This window comes from Heterocephalus glaber, unplaced genomic scaffold (genome assembly GCF_053883595.1).
Source record: "Heterocephalus glaber isolate CG9 unplaced genomic scaffold, H.glaber_assembly_v1.0 deba00001689, whole genome shotgun sequence".
Classification (NCBI taxonomy): Eukaryota; Metazoa; Chordata; class Mammalia; order Rodentia; family Bathyergidae; genus Heterocephalus; species Heterocephalus glaber.
The window spans coordinates 1,185,903-1,209,999 of NW_028258414.1; the positions used below are offsets into that span (position 1 = coordinate 1,185,903).

At 47.2% G+C, this 24,097-nt stretch overlaps 1 protein-coding gene across 2 annotated transcripts in view; it reads left to right on the top strand.

The window, feature by feature from the left end:
- Cgnl1 (cingulin like 1) overlaps positions 1-24,097 on the top strand; it is a 142,248-nt gene that overhangs the window by 103,515 nt on the left and 14,636 nt on the right. For both annotated transcript variants that reach the window (XM_004855746.4, XM_021237169.2), the window contains 6 exons: positions 1,026-1,232; positions 1,937-2,041; positions 7,764-7,916; positions 8,788-8,958; positions 12,587-12,748; positions 15,095-15,184. In XM_004855746.4, coding sequence (XP_004855803.2) covers positions 1,026-1,232; positions 1,937-2,041; positions 7,764-7,916; positions 8,788-8,958; positions 12,587-12,748; positions 15,095-15,184 — 888 coding nt within the window. The remainder of the gene's footprint in view (positions 1-1,025; positions 1,233-1,936; positions 2,042-7,763; positions 7,917-8,787; positions 8,959-12,586; positions 12,749-15,094; positions 15,185-24,097) is intronic.

The following is a 24,097-nucleotide window of genomic DNA, read 5'->3' on the forward strand; positions in this document are numbered from 1 at the left end:
TATTTATCATCGTCACGTCAAGTTGCTAAGCTCAGTACAAGGACGGGTTGTGTCTGGAATCGATGGTGAGCTACCTGCAGCTCTTGCTGTTCTTTTCTGTTGGGAATCATGTACAGCACAAGGTATTCTCAGACAACAGTACCTACAGCTCACTGGCCCTGTGAAATTTAAGCAAATTTTAATTTCTGTTTCTCCATCAAGACCTTCTGGTAGGGGCTCTGCCCACAGCACGGGCTGAGCCCAGCTTGTGATTCAGTCTGCCAGGATGCAGTTCCTCCTGAGTGTCTTGGACAAGCTCCTTCATCTACCCAACTCTCCATCTCCTCTTTTTTTTTTTTTTGGTACTGGGGATTGAACTCAGGACCTTGCACTTGCGAGGCAGGCGGTGGAACCCCTGAGCTAAATCCCCGGCCCCCATCTCCTCTTCTGTAAAGTGTGATGAAAGTAGCACCACCCCTTAGTTATTACACGGTGGAGATCTGCAAAGGACTCAGCACAGGCAAGGGTTGGCAAACTGTCCCACAGAGCCAGACAGCAAATCTAGGCCTAGTGAGACCACAGCATTTGTGGTCTCTGCTACAACTCCTTGGCTCTGCTCCTTGTGGCTTGAACACAGCCATAGATGATCCTAGACAAGTAGGATGGCTGTGTTCCAATGACACTTCATTCTTTTTATTTGTTTGTTTTTTTTTTGAGATAGGTCTCGCTAGGTAGTTCAGGCTGGACTTGAACTCATTATGTAGTCCTGGCTGGCTTCGAACTCTCCCAAGTGCTGGGATCACAGGTGTGTGCCAGCACACTCGGCTGACACTGCATTCTTAAAGCTTTATTTTTTAGTGCTTTTGTAGTATTGGGGATCAAACCCCAGGCCTTGTTCCTCCTGTGAACAGAACACAGCTCTATCACTGAGCTGCAGTGTGATGCATGCTGCATTTTTAAAAGCAGGAGCCCTGCTCAGGGCCTCAGCGCCTGGGGCAAGCCTGTGGAGTCCCGTTCCCATGTTCACCACTCTGTGCTTTTAACAGAATGTCGAAGTCCTGGCCAGCTGGAGCAACACTTCAGAACAGACTCAGGTGGGGGCTGAGATGCGGGAAAAAGCGCTGAAGGAGGAGATGGAGAAGCTGCAAGGCAGAGCTGAGGAGCTGGAGTGCAGAGTGGCCGAGCTGCAAGCGCAGCTGGAGGACGGCAAAGGTGGTGAGGCCCAGGCTGAGGAAGCGCTCCGGAAGTGCAAGGTGAGGCCTGTGCGTCCGGGTTGGGTCTCCTCTCATAGGGGGACGGTTTATTAGCAAACCGTTATAGGAAAGGTCTGGGTGATCTCAAGTGGGCCACGAGCCATGTCTATGTCCTTCAAAGAGGCTGTGGGTGAGAGGCCTGGGAGCAGAGATGTGAGGCCAGCAGAGGAAATATCTGGGGCACAGGACTCTACTCACCCTCTGAGGCTCCCTGGGGCCCCAGGTGCTGCTGAGGCTCCCACACACCACCCTCAGGCCCGTTCTTACTCGGGACTATTCTTTTTTTTTTTTTTTAACACAAAGTTGATGTTTTTGGAGTTACACAGGTTTTAGCAAAACAACTAGTTTGCTGGTGCTCCAGAAGCAGGAAGTGTGAAAGATGCGTATCATGGTGACAAGGGCCCCCCACCCCCACCCCCCCGAACCTCCGTCCACAGAACCACAGAACTGCCTGTACCCCAGTCTGCCCAATGCCTGCAGGTTCTGATGCTCCAGGGAGGCCAGGTGTTTGCCTTTGTAAAAGTCACTGAAGATTGTTTAGAAGTTGGCCTGTGGCACTGCACACAGGTGCCCACATCCAGGGGCTCTGCAGCCACATGTCATCCTGGGCCCACAGCCCCCGAGTCTGTGGATCTCTTCACACTCATCTCAGCTGAGTCCGCTTCGTAGGCACAGCTGGCATCTGACCCTGTGTTTCCTTGTAGGGTGAAGTGTGGCAGCTAGAGGAGGCCCTTGTACACGCCAGGAAGGGAGAAGAAGAAGCTGTGTCAGCCAGAAGGGCCCTGGAGAGTGAGCTGGCAGATGCTCAGGTAAACACTCAGGACTGTGGCCTTCTTCCCTCACGAGGGACAGCTGGATATGGCGGCCAGTCCTGTCTTCCCATGGGGTTCCTCTTCAGCGGTAATAACCATCACTGAACTATCCAGCTGTGGCTTGTTCCCAACCGGAGGACATTGGGTAATGTCTGGAGACATTTTACCCAGCACAGCTGGGCAGAGGCTATTGGCCCTTAGTAAGTGGAGCCAGGGGTGCCACTGACTGTCCTGTAAACACTGGATGGCACCCACACAGGAAAAGGGATTATCCAACCCAAGGGTCAGTGCCAAGGTCAGAAACCTGGTCTTTAGTCAGGAGAGCTTGACAGCTTTCTGGAGATAAAACAGGATTGCAGGAGAAGGCCGGAAGACTGGTCTCTGAGGCAGTCTGTGGCCAGCTTTCTGGTCGAAGCCAATTTCTCTTCTCCTCTGGGCAAAAGCACTGCGCAGAGTGCCGCCCTTCAAGATGGCTACTAAAGGTAGCTGGAGGAAGTCCCTTCCCAGAAATCGCTATCTCTATTCCAAACCAGCAGCTTCTTAGAAAATGAGATTTTCACATTTGGAGTTTAAGAGATTACTTGAAATACTTTTTTTTGGTACTGGGGATCGAACTCTGGACCTTGCACTTGCGAGGCAGGCGGCTGAACCACTGAGCTAAATCGCTGGCCCTTAAAATACATTCTAGAAAACCTGCACTAGGTTTACCTTGGCATTGCATAGCGCCCTCTGTGTGGCCCAGGTAAGTCCTTCCTTCTACCTGCTGCAGCACTCAAATACCCGCAGACTAGTTTTGGAGAAGGTAAAAGCCAGGGGCCTTGAGGGCTGCCAGAGAAGACTGCTACAGTCTAGAGAGTGGGGCCTTGTGTCTGTGGGGTTAGAATAGTGGGGACGGTGCCCCTGAAGAATTGGTTGGGCTTGGTGAATGCTCCACCCCAGCTTTCCTCTGAGTGCAGCTCTGTCTCCCTGGGGAGGGTAGCTCGGAGCCTCTCAGTCCTGGCCCACACCTGCTCTCAGTGCGGCTGGGGAGTTTGTTTTTGCCTAAAGAGTTCAGAGTCTGGCGGCCTTTGATTTAGATTTCTTTCTTGATCCTTCTGTAATCTAGGTCTTCCTTGCGAGACTTGTTGATTTTGGTTGATTTTTTATGATGGTAATTTCACTGTGCTGCTGGTCGAGGCTATGATGGTGACTGTTCCCCGACCAGCCGCCAAAGCATGGGTTTAGTGTGGGGATACTTAGAGAGAAACATTTGTACTAAAGAGGGACAAAAATCAGCACCTCCGTGTCATGTTTACACCCAGCGAGGGCACAGCTATGGGTTGTAGAGCCTCTCTTGATGGATGTCTCCTTTAACCAAATGAGAAAGTTTCCCACATGTAGAGGTAGTTCCCAGCCAGTTTAGAATTTTCAGAAGATGGCCTCAGGGTCTGCTGATCTTCCTGCTGTTGCCACCCACCCCACCTATGATTGCTAGCCTGGCCCTGGAAGCCTCCCTGACCTGCAGCTTGTGCAGGGCCCTTGTGTCAGAGTGTGTCATGTAGCTGCCCACCCTGGTGGCACGGTCTGTCAAGAGTTTGCAACTGGCCTGACAGTGTCCCCATCTGCACCTAAGTTAACTGGTCTTGAGCGAGCTGTGAAAAGTGCAGCCTCACTCTGAAACATTTTGCTTTCTTCAAAGCCGGAAGCCTGAGAGTTTGCCCCTGTTTAATAATGTTTTTCCATGGCTCTGTCCTTAAAGCTTGTTGCAAAGAAGGGACTCAATCTTTGCAGAAAAGGAAAAAGTAACTGGTGTTTTTTCCACACACCAATTTATATTTCAAAACCTTCATGCCTTTGACGATCTGGCACACCTTCATATGTGGTAAATATATTTCTTTTCATGGTTGCTAAATACCACAGTGAATTTATACCTGATTTGCTGTGGCACAGTCTGAATGTGACAGAGGGACATGAAGGAATCCTTCTCAGTGTGCTTGATCTTCCCCTTGGTCCAGGGCTCAGCTGCTGTCCAGCCCATGCTCTGTGGTCAAGGTGAGGATGTCTGTGATTCTGTTTCCAAGGGCCTTTTGGCAGTGGGGAGGTGAAGAGACCTTTTCTGGGGAAGCCGCAGACCCTTCAGGGCAGAAGTAAGGTCCCTTTTCTCTTTGTCCCACATTCCCCCTGCTCTGGGCTTTTGTGTATGGAGACAGGTTGAGAGTGGCAGTGGCCCCCCCCCCCCCCCGTTGCTGCCCCAGCTTGTTTCGTTGCAGGGCCTCTGAGAGACCAGCCTCTTTCTCATCAGGCTACTTGGTCATGCATATACTCATTGCACCTTGGTTATTATTAATTTTTTTTTTCAGTACCAGGGATTCAACTCAAGACCTTGCACTTGTGAGGCAGGCACAGCGCCACTGAGCTAAATCCCTGGCTGGTTATTATTAATATGGGTAAATTGGGGCCTCACTCAGTCATCTTGTATGAAGACTCTGTATCCATTAATAAAGGTCCTGTCTTGGTTAAAATATCTGACACCGACAAGTTAAAGGAGGAAAGATTTATTTTAGCCCACAGTTGTAGAGATTTCAGTCCATAGTCAGTTGGTTCCAAGGCAGGGCAGCATGGCAGAGGGGCATTGTAGAGGAGAAACAGTCCATGGCAGGGTAGGCAGGAGTCAGTGAAGCTGCAGCCTGCTTTCTACCTTTCCCTTTTATCCCATCCAGGATATAAGCCTATTAGTTGGTACTACCCACACCTAGGATGGGCCTTCCATTATCCACACTCAGAACTATGCTAAAACAATTTAGTTATCACACAGCTTTAATCCTAGTATCATTCCCCTAATCCACACTCACACACTTGAGATCCAACCACCTCTGAAAAGCCTCACCTATGAGCACATAAGGCTTTGGAGGGACATCTAGAAATAAGGCATAACAGGACCCAAGTTCAAGGGTACTCACTATACATCTACTAACTTTGTGCCTAGGATTCTCAAACCTGATAATTTTTTTTGCAAAAGTAATTGCTCCACTGTGGGCTAGTAGGTTTGTATTGTGGGTCTTGGAAATGGTCATTGTAGCTACAAGGCATTTCCCTCAACATTGCCCCCCCTAAAGAGTAAAAATGCATATTTGCCAGATTTCTTCCTCTCATGTGAATTTCAGACATGTTTTCTCAGCAGTGACTTTATTGGAACATATTTCTTAAATAACTGAAAAGGTGGAACATTGTTTAGTCTAGATGGGGTTTCTAAACCTGGGGACCTATGAGGATGATCCAGTACCTCTCAAAGACAACTTTGTGGGTTGTGCTCTAAGAAAAGGGAATTTCATCAGAAAGGGCTAGAACCTTCATTTTAAATTAGGGGTACCCCCCAGGAAGCCCACAGACCACTTAATGGGAATAGTAGTTTTAGCCACTGAATTACTATCATGGGTTAACAGTGACTCTGGCCTAGGTGACATTCCCAGGTAGAAAATCTGCTCCTTGCCCATACTGATCTTACTACCTTGCACTAGGGCAAGAAACTGTCCTTCTCACTGTGTATGTTGTAAAGGCACCAGGGGCCACAGGCCCAGAATGGGTGAGACTATGGTATCTCCAAGGGTCAGGAGGAAGGGCCTGGGCAAAGGCTTAGGCCAACATACAGAAGCCACATGGAGGTTAAACAGGGCTGGGGTTGGCTTGTCTGGCCTGGAACACCTGTGACTGTAACCCAAGAGGCAGACAAAGGAGGCTGCAAAATCTAGGGGCAGGATTGAGTTGGATCCTCAAGGGTCTGGAGGGACCCATTGCTGACATTCTGTATTTGTTTTCAAGAAATTAAATTTTTGAGATAAAAGTTCTTAAGAATTTTCTTCCACACTGTTGGAGTCATACCTTGGTGTTACCATAACTTTCTCCTTACCCTTGACCCCTAATAGCTCTGGATAAAACTGCAAACAGAAACCCCAGGGCTTGACCCTGCCTCTGAGGTGTACCCAGCTATGGCTGAGATGGTGGTGGGGCCCACCTTCTGATTACTTTTCTTTTGCTACCTTCTCTTCCCCAGCAGCTTTTGTTGACCTTGCTTCTCTACAGCAGTTAAGTTCAGCAGCCCTGTGGTGCTGGTTGGCTCTCAAAGCAGAACCAGCCTGGCAGAGCCCAGGGACCAGAAGGCCCCCACAGGTGGCTTTTGGTCCCATTTCATGTGATTGGCAGAGCAAAGCTGTCCTAAGCTCTGGAAGCCAGGAGAGTCTGAGGTGATTGGGGAGTATTTTCAAGATCCCTGAGATATTGCATGTGACAGCAGTTTATAAACTGTTACGCACTGTACAAATATCAGCCACTGTCCTCTGCAGCCTCAGTAGGGACACCAGCCTGGGTAGGCCTTATGTGTTGCTGTACAAACCTGTATTCAGTTCTGTTCTAAGCTGTGCCCGTTCTTGATTTCCTCAAGCCAATGGGCCAATACTAAGCCATTTAAAGAAGCCGCCAGAGTCCTGCTAAGACATTTTAGGATTTTGTTTCAGAGTTGTGTGTTTAAAGGACATATGTCTCAGTGACATAGTGAGAGGAGGGCTTGACAGAGCCAGGAGAAATGCCAGATGGCTGCGTTTTGTAGTAAGTACTAGTCTGTTGCATAACTGGTCCATTGCATAACTACCCCTGTATATTTTTTTCTGACTGGTGTCTCGTCCATTTTATACCTTCTGTTCATCAAGTTTGCCAACTTGTGGATGTACAAATTCCTTTCTTTTTGTCTGAGTGTAACTCATGGTTCCTTTTGATTATAGCCTCCTTTACCTAGGTGTACTTCAGACTCATGGGACAGTGTTCTATCCATACAGATTCATTTTTAGCTATTTTAACTCTCAGTACCATCTGCATGGCAGCGTGAATTCTAGAATATAAGATGTGGAGCTGAATATCATAGATGTCTTAATAACTATTCTCATTGCTGGGACAAAATATCTGACACCCAAAGTTAAGAGGAAAAGTGTATTTTGGCTCACAGTTTATAGAGGTTTTAGTCCATCCTTGGCTGGCTTCAAGGCAGGGCAGCATGGCACAGGATAAACAGTCAAAGGCATAGCAGGCAGGAGGCAGCAAGCAAGCAGCAAGCAGCAGGCTGTGGGAGCAGCAGTGAGCCTTCCTTCTCCTTTTATCTAATCCAGGTTATAAGCTTATTGGATGGTGCCACTCACCCCCAGGGTGAGCCTTCACATTATCCACACCCAGTACTGTGATAAACCAATTAGTGGACTAATTCAGTACCACATACCCTTAATTACAGCAACACAGCTACCTAATCCAGCCACCTCCAAAAAGCCCTACCTAGGAGCACATGAGGCTTTGGGGGGCCATCTAGATATAAGTAGTAATAACAGGATGTAAATTACAAAGCAGGTTTAGGTTGTTCTAGAATTTAACTGTACTTCAGTTCTTGAACACACACATTCAGATTTTTGACGCTCTTCTGAACCCTGACCCCAACAACCTTGGCTCGGTACTGTGTTTCTGTATTGCATCCCTGTAATTCCTGTGGGTGTTATTGGCTAAATCAATGTCCTTTTTGGTTCTTAAATGAATGCCAGGACCAACAAGGTCCTGATGTGTCTGCAGTGGGCTTTATTCTGATCTTCCTCCTTATCACTGAGGGAACAAGTCAGATTGTTCTCGATGATGCTGTGAAATCCCTCTGCGACCTGTTCCTTGGTTGACCTGGTATCTAGGACTGTTCTTTCTCTGCTGTTTGCAGCAAGAACTGAGTCGGACCATCCAGGAGCAGAAGCAGCTGTCCAAGAAGCTGCAAGATGAGACTGAGCAGAAGGAGCAGTTAAGAAGGTTAAAGAATGAGATGGACAGTGAGCGGCGACATCTCGGCGAGACCATCGAGAAGCTGCAGAAGGAGGTGAGGGGATGAGGTGGGCTGCCCTGTTGGGACCCAGGCTCTTGGAGGTCTGGTGAAAGCCAAGGAGACCTGGCTTCTGTCTAAGCGCAAAACTTCTGGGGATTTGCAGAAGTTCTGAAGCAGCCCTTTGGGCTTGCTGAGAGTCCCACATAGAAACTAAAAGGTAAAGGCCAGAACCCTGTGGAGTCTTGGCCCCAGAATCACCTTGTGATAGTAGTCAGAAGGCTGGTGTGGAAGCACATGCTTACCCCACGCTCCCAGAATTGAAGTCCACACTGCTGGGCAGTCTGTGCTTGCATCTGTCTGACTTATCCAGGAGCACCAAAGTCGGTTTCAGAACCCGATAGTTCCCAGGCATGGCGGTACACACCTATAATCCCAGCTGCTTGAGCGGCTGAGGCAGGAAGATCGCAAGTTCAAGGCCAGCCTCTGTTCACTTGTCTCCTAGAAGCTGCCATTTTGTGACACATGTCAGGCACCACTCTCTTTACCTTTTTTTTTTGGCCTCTAACTAGAATTCCATCTGTGTTATTTTAATTAGACCCTGTAAAGTAGATGTTATGCTGTCAGCATTTCCCAAGAGGACATTGCTGAGGTCCAGAGAGGCTAAGGCCATGCTCAGTCATGTATGGTAGGTGGCAGAGAGGGGCTCTGACCCCAGGACCATGTCCAGCTTGAGAGGAAGAGCTTGTTCGCTTGTCCATGCTGCAGCCAAGTCAGAGGTGGCCACATCCGGAGGGGATGGCCCAGGGCCTGGAGGGGGCTGCAGGGACAGGAGAGCAGAGACGATCCTGTGTTGAACAGGGCTCCCACCAGCTCGCCGCCCCCGATGGAGCATCTCGGGGCTGACTCACACCCTTGTCCCCTCCAGATGGCCGACATTGTGGAGGCATCTCGCACATCGACCCTGGAGCTCCAGAACCAGCTGGATGAGTACAAGGACAAAAATCGCAGGGAGCTCGCGGAAGTGCAGAGGCAGTTGAAGGAGAAAACCGTTGAGGCAGAAAATTCCCACCTGGCCGCCATGAAACTGCAGGATGAGGTGAAATGCTTCTGTGAGGGTCTTGGGAGTAGATTCTTAAGACAGCTCCTGTGCTCGATTCCCTCGTTCTTAGCCCTCCATGTGTAGATGGGCAGGTAGAATTATAAGACACAGAAACCCACCAACTCTGAGGGGAAGTGGATACAACTTCAACTGGACCATTTTCTTCACCAATCCAGCATTTTCTCTCTAAAAAGTTTAGCTGCCATTTATGGGGCAGGAATGAGGTGCTCAGCTGTGCCCAAATGATTTCTATGCATTCTTATTTTAACTCACTCCTAGAGCCGGAATTGTAGTAACTGATGTGTTTTTCCACTTAGTTTTGAAAGTTTGGACTTTTAATGGGATGAGGGTGGATAGACTTTTCAGGACAATAATAGGGAATGAAAGAAATATTTTGGAGTGTATAGATACGGAAGCTATTCAAACCTATTTCTGGTTTTATGTTCAAGAATAGAGCAAAGAAACCCAAACGTTAGCTCCCTTCATCATGACCTCTAAAAAACAGAAAAATAAAAAGAATGTTTTTTGATTGTTTTAAGAGAAAGTGAAGGGTCATTTCTGCTTGTACCTCATACCAGCTGGTGACCTTGAGCAAATCACTCCGTTTTTCTGAGCATCTGTTTCTACCTCTGTAAAAATATACAAAATATTAGCAAATTAATAATTACCTGAGCTAACAAGTGAGACTATATAGCACAGGGTCTGTACACCCTGGACATTCATAAATGTTAGCATCTCTTTTTCTTTAATTGTAAAACTGTTTTGAAATTTAAAACTTTTCTGCATAAACTGCCAAGAACACTAAGATTCCGCAGGAAAACAAATTTTCTTTAAAAAAACAAATCTTTAATTTCTTTGATGATCAAAGGGACATTGCCCTTGAATCAGTGCTGAACAATGGCTATTTATTACAGACTTCTAGAAAGGACCCTGATAACAGATCCGCTCTGGCTGGGGTTCAGATGATACAGGACTCTCTCTCAGTGAGAACAGATGCTAGCACACTGACTCACAGTTCTCGTCAGCATCAAAAAAATTATTTTTATTTCTACAGCAAAGGGGTGGAGGGGATCAGATACTTGCCAGAACACCAGCGAACACCTGGTCTGTTTTGACTTCAGAAGATCATAGTGTCACAGTGACCCATGAAGAGCACCCCCTGTTGCTTTTTGAGTAGTGGTCTGGTGACAATCTTAGGACTGGAAGGAAACTTAGAGATAAAGAGATCCTCTCCTTAGATAATCTAGGTCGAGAGAGATTAGCTAAGACCAGATGGAGACCAGCATTGTTTATCAAACCGCAGATATATTTTTTGAAAGATTCCCTATAATAAAAACAAAGTTGGCCTTTCCTAAATTTTTCTCTGTAGCACAGCCCTGTGAGATCCTATTTCCAAATGAAAGGATACCTTGACTCTGAAAGGAAACTATTAAGATGCAGAAGTCCTGAAGTTGTTTAAAACGGAGGAGAATTAACAAGTCACTTATCACTCTGGGTCCTTGAAAAGCTCAAGCTCATCTGTGCCCCTCACCCCCGAGTTAAGGTTCGTCCTTGCCAAAAGCTCAGGGGTCACACAGTTTTGGAAGCATTGCTGCCTTTGCTTGAAGAGAAATGGCCGTGTTACTATTCATTCTGCCCCATGGCGCTAGAAAAGCTCTGATGAAGATCCTCTTTAGGAATCAAGACTTAGAGTTCATCATCTTTCAGTCTTTGTTGTGTGGAGGGTGGTTTTAACTACCTGAAGGTAGCACTGGTGGGTTGGGTTCACAAGGTATTGCTTACCTTTGATTCAGGGTAAGCTGTTCCGAGACACTAAACAAAGTGAGTCCCTTATCTGTTGTGTTTGGGGCCAGAAATGTTTCAAGTTTCAGTTTTTCAGATTTTGGAGTATTTGCATAGACTTGTTGAGCATTTTAAAATCTGAAAATCTGAAATCCTCTTTTTAGTTGTGGGTTTCAGATTTTTGGATTTGGGATGCTCAACTTGTACCAGCTGGTTTCTTCTGCATGTCCCTGTAGAGTGCTGTTAGTGCGACAGAGCCCTTGCTAGGTGTGAGGAGGGACCGACTGGGCACTGAGAAGTAGAACCATGCTAGGTGCTGGGAGAGACACCTCGTCATTGGAGACGACGCCAGGGAGGGAATGAGAGCAGTATGTTTTCCTGTCAATCTTTCCTACCCTGGATCCTATGCTCTTTCCTGGAATCATTCAATTCTCACACAGCTCTCTAAGGCAGCTTTTATAATCATGCCAGTGTTGCAAATGAGGAAATTTGAGTCATGGAAAACGTTCATGGCCCAGAGTCCAGCGAGGTGGGTGTCCAGAGAAGGGCCCATTGGGCTCTGCCCCAGGCTGATCTTCAGTCTGTGCTTTTGCGCAGGCTCAGCTCCATCACCACCAAGACCAGACTTGGGTCTCTGGAAATGACTTCTCCAAGGCTGGGCCATTGGCCTAGACATGCCAGGTATCCTGTCTGCCTCCAAAAGGACACATTTCCTGCTTTGCCCTGCTCTTCCTACACTCTTTTGACTTCCCCAGCTTTTCTATCAAGAACATCTTTTCTGTCCTCCCAAGGGGAGGATTCTATGATGGCATTTGCCCCTCGCTTCCACACTCTAGAAAGGGATAAATCCTGATGATTTCTGTCAGAAAAGACTGTGCCTCCCCCATGCCCTGTACCATCTCTGGGAGGGTGGGGCAGAAGAGCTAGCGTTGGGCTGCACCCTATGTGCCTGTCCAGATGTTTAAGAAACACATGCTGCTCGCGGAAGTGGCCGGTCCCTGGGGAGTGCCGGGAAGTTGCAAACAGGCCCTAGAGAATTTCAGGCTGTTCAGTCTCTTGTAGTTTCTGCACAGCTGTGAGTTTAGTGCCACCTTGTGGGTGAAAAACACTGGAGGTTGTGATGGCTGATAGACCATTTTCTTCCACAAAGCAGTAGGTATCAGCTAATGTGCATTTTACATCAGGTTTTGTGTTCAAGAGTTGCCTTGAGACCATTCATTTAGCTTTTATTTTATCCTAATGTTAAGCCTCTTTTGAGGCAATGTGATACTGATAATAAATTGCTCCTGGAAAAAGTGCTTAGCTGGTTCAGAGGCTCCCGAGTATAAGGTCCAGCACCCAGAGTAAGAACTGCATCTTGCATTGCAACCCAGGAGCACAGGCACCCACACAAATATACTAATGTCTAGTACAAAAGAACTGCAGAACAGTGTTTGCTGATACTCTTATTTTTTCTGTTACAGTAAGTCCTCAACTTACCAACATGCAAATTATAAACTCTCACAGGAGTACTGTATAAGACTCATTCTGTTGGATTATGAATGAATCTGACTTATGCATATTCTCCCAGATGGAACCTGTTTCTAAGTCAGGGACTTACTGCATATTGAAATGCCCATTAGCTTTGAATAGATCGAATTTATAACCTAATGGGGTTGCTGCCTGTAGCTGCAAAGTGCCCTGTTTTTACAGAAGGGGAAACTGAGGCCCAGAGAAAGGTGAGACTTGCTCAAGATCTTCTGATCTCCAACAGGGTGGGAGCCCACATGGCCCCCTCTGCTTTGCGGGGAGGGGTCTGCTGGACCTCTGTGCCCTTGAGAACCCCCAACTCATGTCATCCTAGATGCGCCTGATGGAGGAGGAGATACGGGACCACCAGCGGGCTCAGGACGAAGCGCTCACGAAAAAGCAGCTGCTGGAGCAAACGCTGAAGGACCTGGAACATGAGCTGGAGGCCAGGAGTCACCTCCGAGATGACCGAAGCCGGCTGGTCAAGCAGATGGAGGTCTGTGCGCTGCCCTGGCAGAAGCGGGGGCTGGGAGCATGTGTGCTGGGAGCAGCGACCCTGGGGATGAGAGGAAGAACCTGGGAGTCAGTTGGCCTAGACTTTTTTTTTTTTGAGACAAGGTCTCACTATGTAGCTCAGGCTGACCTCAAACTCACGGCCGATCCTCCAGCCTCAGCCTCCCCAGTGCTGGAATTACAAATGTGCACTATCACACCTGGCCAATCTGCCTGAACTTCTAAAAAAGAATAATTCTCAAAAGCGAAACTAACCACTAACTAGAAACGTGCCACACACACACAAACACACACACACACACACACACACACACACACACACACACACACGAGCACATACGCACGTGCTCCAGTCTAATTTAGAGATAGAGAGCCTTAAAACATAAAGCTTAGACTTGGAGAGAAGTTAAAGTTGTCTGGGTTTTGATAAAAGACAGACAGAGCTCAAGACCAGGGGGGAAATGGCTTAAATTCAAAGTCAATGGAATTCCTGATTCAGCTTTGCAAATAAACAGAAATACTGTTTTAAAACCTCCAGGGGACTTAGCCATTTATGTTTAGGGAGTGTTGTTTCAACTTTTGATGATGTTATTAGCTGGGCCTCTTTTAGAGACCAGAATAATCTGATTATAGTTTTATTACTTTTCTGTTGGATGCTATGTTTTGCTAATGTCTTAGTCCTGATCCCTTTAGGGGAGGTCATTTTCAGGCAAGCTAAGGTCAACCTGGTTAACTAGAAGTAGATTTTTCTAGGGCCCAGACAGTTTTCCTGTGATAGAAAAGAGCCTTGCTGTGATCAGCCCTGGCCTGGACCTCGATGCTTCTGCTGGGGTCTGCACACCATGGATTTGGGGCAGCAAGAGAGCCCTGTTGATAAGTGATTTTAGCTGAAGATTAGGTTGTCACCTAACCCTGCTCGAGTTTTCTGATTAAAAAGACCATTTCTTCTGGCTGACTTAAGAACTAGAAGCAGTAGCATGGCTAAGTTGAATTGGCCTCATGCAATATTTCAGATATTTCTCCATTAATAATAGAAAGACTGGCTTGCAAGGTGCTGAGAGGGTACTCGGGAGTGTTTCCTCTCCAAGAGGTGGCTGGCAGGACTCTCTTGCTGTGACTACTGTCTTGCCTGTTCCTTCATTAGCACTTAACAAATTAATTCTCAGGACTCAAGAGCTCTCCATGCAGTAGACATTTTCTTTAACGTGAGTGCAGCTATTGCAGATCCTTGGAGATTTCTAACTGTGCTGAAGTGGGCCTGGGAGGAAGTGGGACCCCTGAGAAAACAGCACCTTTTGGGGAGACCCAGCTCTGTCCTGAGGTGGCTTTTGGGGCTCTGTTCCTGGTAGGACACTTCCTAGTGTCCCTATAGGTTCTGAACACTAGCAGGGAAGGCTGTTTGCAGGTAGTTGTCATTCACATGAGTTCTAAGAGTTTAATTTTGGGCATTTGTGGAGACATCCGTCACTTGTCAATCAACTTCGGCAATTGCAAAGTCAATATTTATATACAAATTCTGCAAGCTTAGGTTGCAAGACCGGAATGCTAATTGCCCAGAATTGCTAATTGCATTTGTGGCTCTGGGTCTACCCAGACCTCTGACAGTTCTGCCCATGACAGGAGAAACAGGCACAAAGCCTACAGTTCCAGGTGTCAAGTGGAGTGGTTTGATTGGAAGATTCTTTCTTCATATGAGAAGCTACTTTGAAACTCTCCCTTTAAACACTTAGTGATATTAAGTTGGGAATCAGCAAGAAGACAAATTGTTATTCATACGTGGTGATGATGGATTTATCAGAATTGGCCACCACCATCTACGCCCACCAGTGCTCCCAGGAAAGAGGCGGGTGCAGGAGGTGGCTCCTATGCCTGCAGGAGAAGGGCTCTTGGGAGCTCTGAGCAGCAGGAAGGCAAAATGTTGCCCCCAGAATGAAACGCTTATTGAAATGTGCCTGGGCTGGTTTCTCAGGCCCCGCCTTGAGTTTTAGCAGGTCTGGGGCTTACGTATAACTTTTTAAAGTATTGACTGATAGGGTGAGAAGAGATTTGAAGGAAACATGCCAAAATAGCCTTAGTTTTTATATTAGGGTCTGGGGTGCTTTTTCTTCTTTTTACTAAGTGGCTTTTCTACATGCACAACTGCATTTTTACATTACTAAAGCAATAAAACACATGGTTTTTAACACAACTGCTTTGGGCAGTGTAAGAAATAGACACATTGTGTTCCCAAAGCCTGGTGACACTCAGCTCGCCTTCACTGATGGACTTTTCCTTCCACAGGGCAATGCTCAGCACAAGCGAAGTGACCTGTGTATGTGATTTCTCATAGGACAAGGTGTCTCAGCTGGAGATGGAGCTGGAAGAGGAAAGAAACAACTCAGATTTGCTGTCTGAGAGGATCACTCGGAGCAGGGAGCAGGTGCTGTACAGAGGCTGACTGGTGAATGACTGTCCCGTGTGAAAAAGGAAATGTGAGAGGTTAAACAGGAGGATTTAGTCAGAGCTGGGAGAGACGGTTCATGCCATGTGGGAAGTGACAGAGGTTGAGTCGTCTTCACTGTGGTGGGCTGCCAGGAGAGAAAAACCAGGGAATGTATTCTGGTCAGGGCTGAGGCCTTCAGAACCTTTAGTTCACCAAGCAGTTGTGTGACGTGCATCGGCTGGGGCTCTGTTAGGTGCAGGGAAAGCACAATGTACATTGCACCCCTCCCTGGAGGAACTTCACAAGCAAATCAGCCCTGTGTGCACCCAGGGCATGTCCAGCACACAGTCACAGAATCTCCTGGGAGGTGCTTTCTTTGCAGTTTTATAAGGAGTTTCCCTTACATTTGATCCTCATGACAATGCTGTGAGGCAGTCAGGGGCTGTCCACATCCTCACTGTAGAGCACAGAACTGATTTCCCGAGCTGCTTCCTCGGGACCCTCCCAGGGTTTCTGGGTTTTGCCTCCCCTTCTTGACCAAGTGGCTTTGCAGAACAACTTGGGGTGTACCGGGAGTAGTGAGTGCGGGCAGGCTGTCCTGTCATGAGAAAGTGGTGACATGGTCAGCTGGGTTCTGTGCCCCATGCATGCCCAAACCATGTGACAAAAGAAACACAAGCCACTTTGGGACAAGACTCACAATACGGGGCGGAGAGGGGCAGTTTAAATCTGCCCTGTAGCCTCAGCCCCCATTCCTGTGCTTCTCTTGATCTGAGCAGGTGTCTAAAGGCCCTCTACCTTCTCTTGACTAGGACTGACACTTTGTTAATTAAAAAAATATGAACAAAACCTTGGAGTGATGCTGGTTTAGATTAGGGAATTATCTGGCAAAAGATTGATATGAAAACTCTCAAATTCCAGTAATTTGGGCAAAATCTATCCCTCTCTATTGTCCTGTCTGCTCTGCCTCCTGCTCATTCATGCACTTTACCTTTCCTTCCATTCGGGGTGACGAGGACTGGAGGTTGCAGTTCTTAGGATGACACTACTGTGAGTGGTTGCGCCTGCTCAGAGCTGAAGATAATCGCCGGCTTCTTTTCCACCTGCCTATGTCTCCCATTGTCAGGTTTCTTCACAAAAGAGTGTGCTCCTCCTGCCTCTGTGCCCTTGACTATAAAGGAAGTTCCAAGCCAAACCCCAGGTTTGTGAATGGCATGAAAGCTTCTTGGGGCCAGAACTTCAGAGAATGGGAGAGGGACCTTCCTGAAAGCCGGAACCCGGAAGGGAGCTCAAACTTGGTGTTTTCCCCAAAGTTCTTCCACGTTTCCTAAGTTCTCTCACCTGATGGAGTAAAAACTGTTTTGCTCTGAGTTCCTGCCAGCTTAGCTAGGCAGCCTCATTTCCATAGAGCACTCCAGGATCCCATGAGCACTCATAACGACAGAAGTGACCAGGAATTTGTTTTGCCAACCTTTCTTGTGACTTTTGCACAAGGGAGGGGTGGTGGGAAAGTATGTTGTCTTAGGAACACCCAGGCAGTTGAAACAGAATTCCAGTCCCGTGTTTTATACCAAAACCAAAACACAGATGCACTGAACCGGAACACGGAGGCCCGCTTGGGACGGCTGCCTGAAATCTCTTCATATCCGGTCCCTTCCTTCTCCCCTGGACAAGCACTTAGGTTTTGGGAACCAGGACTGCTCTGCATGATGTGGCCACGCTTGAGAGTATTTGCACTGAGCCAAGAACTTGAAGTACGTCCAGGGAGGAAGTTAGGGGAGCTAACCTGGGCTGCTGGAAGGGCCCTGTGGTGGGGGTCCTGCTCATGCGTGCTCTTGCATTAGCTGCTGGGAGCTCGAGAGGGCCCCAGCCTCCCAAACCTATAAAAATGAGGCTGCTGATCCAGGAGATTCTGAAGGCTTTTCTAAATTCTAACCTTGAAATACATCAAGAAGGTTTTATGAAACTCAAAGTGTCTGATTCGCCTTCTACAAATCGCCTTTTATTAAGTCACTCATGTGTGAATTATGGGCCTACAAGGATGAGCTCTGCAGATGGTTGTAGCCCCCTTTCCCCTTTAGCTCTGTTTCCTCCTTCAGTTTTCTTCCTTCTCCCTGCTTCTCTGAGGAAGGGACGATAAAGTCAGTTTGTTATACTTGAACAAATCGAGCAACATGTTCAGACTGATGTAGGAGCTGGTAAAACAACAAACAAAGCCCCTGAGGTGCGGGGCCGCTCGTGATTGCATGGTCAGGCTGTCTTTGCCACCACCTGGTTGGTGAGGGTGAAACGGGCTGACAGAGCACCTGCCCCCTGGAAAGGATTTGATTCTCAAAGCTGAGGTTTAGCTAAGCCTCTCCATGTTAAAGTATAGGAGGCCTTTGAGTGTAGACAGACTGGCCTTGATTGTGAAGCCACTTCAAACCACTTAGGGAACTTTCCCTTCTCTGCCCTCAAAGGCTGAACTCGCAAGACTCCTCGACTCCCAGAGGCTGCCAGCACGGGAGATTTCAGTCTTTGTTTGCTGTCTTTCAATTAAAAAGTTAAAGCTTGGGCCAGGGATTTAGCTCAGTGGTTCCACCGCCTGCCTCGCAAGTGCAAGGTCCCGAGTTCGATCCCTGGTACCAAAAAAAAAAAAAAAGTTAAAGCTTACAACTCTCTACTTAAACTCTGAATTCTTACAATTTCTTCCCCCATCTCTCACCCTTCTCTCTAGTCTCAGGGGGAGGGTTTGGGTGGGGAACCAGCACAGTTTCTCCAGCATATTAACAAGTGGAGCCTGAGATCCGGCGAGACTTTGAGGTCAGCTCTCCAGACTTGACCTGTGAGGGATGTGGGATTGGAGCCTAGGGCCCTTGGGTGCTCTGGCTGGAATCACATGGTGGTCAGCTGCAGAGCTGGCCTTGGGCCCTTCCATGCCAAGGGCAGCCTTGTGTCTCCCAGTGCTTGCAAAATGTGAAGGATTTTCTGTGGGTGGCATTGCAGGAAAGCTACAGAGTTGCTGGCCTGGAGGTGCTAGGGCTTGAGGAGCTGGATCAGGCTTAATAAGTGGCAAACTAACTATAAAAAACAGCAGGTACTAAAAGCAAGGGAAAACCCAAGAAGCACACGAGGAAAGACCATCGGGCAAGAGTTAGTAGAGGAAGCTTGGCTTGGGGTCAGCTTTGAAGACAAGGTATTGCAGACCCACTCAGGAGCAGGCGTGGAATCTAAGAGGGAATGAATGACGTGAATGGAACTTGGCAGACAGGAATAGGCACACTGAGGGCCAATGAGCGGGCAAGTATGTTTGTGGTTTCCATCAGGGAATGAAAAGAGGTAAATTTGCAATGGTGGATTGAGGCTTTTCAGTAGCCCCATCCACGAGGCAGTGAGAAGCCACTGAAGGTTGTTGGGCACAACAGTGAAAGACACACAGTGTTGAAGAAGATAAATGTGGCCGGAGGTGGGGTAAGGATGGGAAACAGGGCTGTTCCCGGGGAAGAAGGCAGCTGTGAGATCAGGTGTTCTGTCGCTCTCATGTCTCTGGGGTTTCTCTTTTTTGTGTGTATATTTCACACCCAGGACTTGCTGGCCACATTATTTATGAGTTCCCAGCCTTTCTCTGGCCTCCCCTTTGCCTATGTACCCAAGACAGCATTGTTCAGACCGATGGATTCAGGGAATCCTGATGGAGAGAAAGCTTTCAAACCTTTTGGAGCCTTGGACTTTGTGTTTGAGTCTGGCTGATGTGAATGAAAAGGAATGGGTTTGGATTTGATAAAATAATATCTTCTTTTGTATAAAAAATAAAAACAAACCAAGGTGAGGAGTATCTGTTTTCCCATCCAAATAGTTTCACCATGGACAGAAAGACTTCCGACTGATGGATATGTTGAAGAAAATTTGGTTAAATAGTGGGTGTTTCACCAGCAGCAGAGCTGTTTAAATCCTAACAAATCCATTTTTCTGCCCCTTTTACAAAAATCTTGACAGTTGCCCTCGGTAGGGAGGCGGTCCTGGATGCCAGCACCAGGCTGGTCCCTCAGGTGCCTTCTCGCTGTGTTCAGGGCTTGTGAGGGGCAGTGATGGTGACAGCGATGGTCACACTGCTCCTAAGAGGTGGGGCCGCGGCTTGGTTCCATCCCCAGATCGGACTATGGAAGAGTCTCAAAGATACCCCGCTAACAAGTGCATTTGGGCCTTTATTCCCAAGTTAGAAATAGTGTCATGGTGTTTGGTGAGCATTTAGGTTCACTTGATCCTCGCCTGATTCTTCATGAGCATGAGATCTGACTGCCCGCGTGATGGCAAGCTTGGTGGGCTCCAGATGTGCCCGGCAGGCTGCTGTTCTGGCCCAGTGGGTCCCACTGAGCCTTGGTGGCTGAGGACAGACAGTCAGCAAGCTGGGGCCACATGGGAAGAGGCACTGCATTCAGTTGGCCATGCAGGCCAGGAGGACTCAGCCCAGTGGAAAAAATGACTCATGCAGCCCAGGCAGCTGGCCGGCAAGGAAAAATACCAGCTCAGGCTTTGGTAACATTGCTGCCTTTCCAGGGCTGGGCAAGGCTGCCCCGTTACCTTGACAACCACAGGACAAATCCCAGGGCATAAAGTTGCAGGGGTCGGCAGTCACTTTCGGGAACTGCTCCTCATGCAGCTGTCAGTCAAGCGGACTGCAAACAAGTGTCCTTCACAGGAAACTCGTGAAAGATCAAAGTGGGCTTTCTTCTTTTCGTTAAAATGATCCTGGGTTCAGAACTGCTTTGTAATGTGCCAGTTGCTCAAAACCCAGCGTGTACAGTTGATTTACCGTGACTTTCTTGTGATTATCATTTTTCATACCAGCCCAGAAGTGTACGTACGCTTGCCAACTCTCCACAGCCCAATGATAAGCACAGGTGAGGGAGTTAAATATTGCAATTAGCAGTCGTAAATGTGGTATTTCTGGCTTTTCATTAACCCAAAAGGCAACTGCTTCTAACCCTGAGGGCTGGCTCAGTTCATGGGTGTCTCTGACATAAAGCCCACTGGAATCCGATCCTGTTATTTCCGACCAAAATGCCCAGGGTTTAGCTGTCTTTCAGTTCAGCCATGGTAAACTGTTGCCCTCCACCCCTGTTCTGTTTTTAGTTTGACTGGGAAGTTTTGGCTTGGTCTGTTTAATACAACTAAAGAGCGAACAGCATGCAAAGTACAATGCTATGTAAAGAAAGACTTCTCCAGCTTCAAGTTTAGCTCCCTGGTCCCAAGCAGGAGACTATCCAGGCCAGGCAATTTGTTTTTTCAGGGTAGAAGAATCTGATTTGGATATTTCCTAGTCCTTGGGCCAGTTCTAGGAATCTCATAGGGAGGATCACAGCCAACCAGTGACTCCTAGAGCACTTCTGGCTGTGGCGAAATCATCTCTTAGGGAATTGTCCGTAACACCACGTAGGATTCCTGGTCTAAGGTTCCACGTGGTGGGTTTATTTTAGAATTTGTCATCAGTCCTTTTCGAAGAATTGAAGGAACCCTATCATGTTTGCCAAAAGACTCAAAAATTGCCCAATCCCGGTGATTGTTTAGTTTTATGGTTCTTCACCCTGATTCATCCTACACTTCCGTTTCCACATCCGTCTTTTGAGATGGTATGGTGGGACGTGAATAATTGCTGTTTGGTTTTCTTCTTTCCTTTGGTGAGTCACCATTTGCTTGGGGCTCTCCAGGGAGGCCTTGAACTTGCAGAGGCCCTGGAGGGCAGGGCGGGCCTGCAAGAGGTCCTCTGTGCAGGGACCGCTGCTTCCTGGTGGCATGACTTTTTCCAGCTGGTGGCCATGAGGGAGCTAGACTGAGGCCAGGGGCTGCAGCTTTAAGCTCAGGGTTTATCCTGAGCCCCCAGTTGAGCCCAGCACTGTGACCTCGAATCCTCAGTCCCCGCTTCCTTCTCTCTCATTCTTGCCCTGACCTGCCTCTGAGCTCCAGGAGGCTGTGCCCTGAGCCGTGGATTCTCTTTCTCCTCTGGGCCCTCCACTCTCCCAAGCATACCCCTTCTGCTGGCCCTCACCCATAACCATCTCTCCACGGTGACATCTCACCCTGGACTGCTCATGGCCATGTTCTTGGTGCCTTTGCCAAAGGGCTTATGGACTGTCTTGTTCAAGTTCCTTGTTTAGGGACAAAGAACCCACACCTCAGAGGCAAGATGAATAAGGTCACACACAGGTGAGTGGCAGAGCCAGGAAGAGAGCTGGGCCAGGGCTTCTAGTCTGTGTATTTGCTTTCTGCTGCAGTGAAAGGTGCCCCTGTCCTTGCTCAAGTGCCAGGCAGTGCCCAAGGGTGTGAAGTCCTGTGGCCTGACCTTTCTTGTGACCTGCCAGTGTGGGGCTCCATGGGCTGGCACAGAAAGCACCTTCTGAGCTGGGATGTGCACCTGCATTCATTACCCCTGAATCCTGGGCCCAGGAGCAGTTACAGGTACCAGTCCAGTGCCCTGGGTGACACGTGATTCTCAGAGGCTTCAGGGCAAGCAGAACGGGATGGCGAAGGAGTGTTCCTCCTGTGAGTACCTCCTGATCCTTTGCATTGCTGGGATTTCCCCCTGTGCTCTACAAGGATGCCGTAAGGAGACTGGGCTGCCCTCCTGCATTTTAGAGGTGTTTTGAGACATAATATTTGCACATCTTTATTTGGTATATTAAGGTCATTCAACACATGTATAGAATGTGAAATAAGCAGGGTAATAATCTCTTCATCAATCATTTTTAAGTGCTGGGAACCTAGTGCTTCTCTTTTCTAGTCATTTGAAATGTATCATGGGTTGTTTTAACCAATAGTTACCTGCTGTTCAGGAACAGGAAGTAATTGTTCTTGTTCCATTTTGGTGCCCCTTATTAAACTTCTTTCTGTCCTCCTCTCCCTGCTGCCCTTCCCAATCTCTAGTGACCATTGTTCCATTTTGTTTTTTTATGAGACTGACTTCTTAGTTTCTACAGATGAGTGAGAAAGTGTGGTATTTGTCTGTCTGTGCCTGGCTCATTTCACTTAACATAATCACTTCATTTCTATCCAAGTTGCTGCAAACAACAGCATGCCATTCTTTTTTATGAGCAAATAGTGATCCATTGTGTATATATCCTGGATTTTCTTTATCCGTACATCCACTGAGGGGCATCTACTTGGATTCTGTATTTTTTTAAATGTATGTGAACAAAGCTGCAATAAACTTCAGAGTGAAAGTATCTTTTTGGTATAATGATTTCACCATCTTTGGATATACGCCCGGTAGTGGAATTGCTGGATCATATGGTAGTTTTGGGGTTTTTTTTTTGCTTTTCGAGGAATTCTTATAGTGATTTTCATCCCCACCAATAATGTGTAAGAGTCCCCATTTCTCTGCATCTGTGCCCATGTTTATTTTTTGGCTCTTTGGAGGTGAGGATGATGTCTCACTGTGGTTTTGGTTTCCATTTTGATTAGTGAAAGGATCTTTTTCAGGTACTTGTTGTATGTGTTCTTCTGAGAAGTGTTTTGTTCTTTAGCTTGTTTTTAAATTAGATTATTTTGGTGTTCAGCTTTTTAAGTTCCTTACGTGTTCTGGATATCAGTCCTTTGTTGGATGACTAGTTTGCAAATATTTTCTTCCATTCTTTAGTTTATCTCTTAATCTTCTTGATTATTTCCTTTGTGGTGCACAAGCTTCTTAGTTTGATCTCATTTGCCTATTTTTACTTTTGTGGCTGTGCCATTGGGGTCCTATTTACAAAACGTCATTGTCTACGGCAATGTCTTGAACTAGTTTCCCTGCATTTTCTTCATTTCCTAGTTTCGGGGTTAACATTTAGGTGTTTGATCCACTTTGAGTTGATTTCTGTGCACTGAGAGGAAGGGAGCCAGTTGCGTGCTTCTGCTTGTGCACATCCAGCTTCAGCAGTGCCGTTTATGGAAGAGACTTTCCTGCACGGTATATTCTTGGTGCCTTCGTCGAAAATCAGTTGGCTGTATGAACATGGATTAATTTCTGGTTCTTTGTTACATTGTTAACATTGGTCTGTGTAACTTTTTATGCCAATACCATGCTATTTTAGTTACTATAGTTTTTTTGTTGTTGTTCTTATAAACATTTATTTTTCCTCCAAATTTATTGTGCTTTTCTATAATGATGTGAAAAGTCTTCATTTCCCTTTTCCCAAGTGTTGAAGTTCAAAACGTGAGGTCCTAACCATAGACTAATCTTCATCTCTTCAATGTCTTGTATGTTGATTTAGTTTCATATGTATTTATATTAGTTTTCCTCGGGGATTTATACAACAGTATATATATTCCTGCACAGATATATACAAGCTTTTTATCCTCATCTTACCACTTGAGAATACAACTTTAAGTATGTTTTACACAGCTGTTCCTTGGTCAAGGTCATTTGCAAGAGCAAGTCGATTTCTGAAGAAATCTTGTTTTGTAGGTGAAGGATCCATTGAAGGATTCTCATTAGTTTTTTCCCTGTATTCTGATCCACTGGACCTGGAAATGGGAAAGCTTTGATGTCACCACCAGCCCCAAGGACCACAGAAATCTTCACCAGTTGCGTTCCCATTTTTCTTTTCAAAGAGCTTGCAGAAGGAGCTGTGAAAGCCCCCATTCTGCTCTTGCCTGGGATTTTGATCGCTGAAAGATGTTTGTTCACTTTCTCTTTCTTCCTTTGGACAGAAACCGGTGGTGTCTTCTAAATGCATTTCCCTCCTTACTTCCAAATAGGTCTGTTTTTCACTTTGGGACCTCTGCTAGGGGAAGAAAGTCCGCGGAGTACCGAGGGCAGAGACAGCGGCGGCTGCCGGGCCCTGCGCCCAGGTCATGCGCCTGCGCCCTTGCGCGTTCTAGTTACTATAGTTTTGAAGGCGGATGTTGTGATATCTCCAGCATTGCTGTTCTCCCACCACCACCCCCGAATACTTG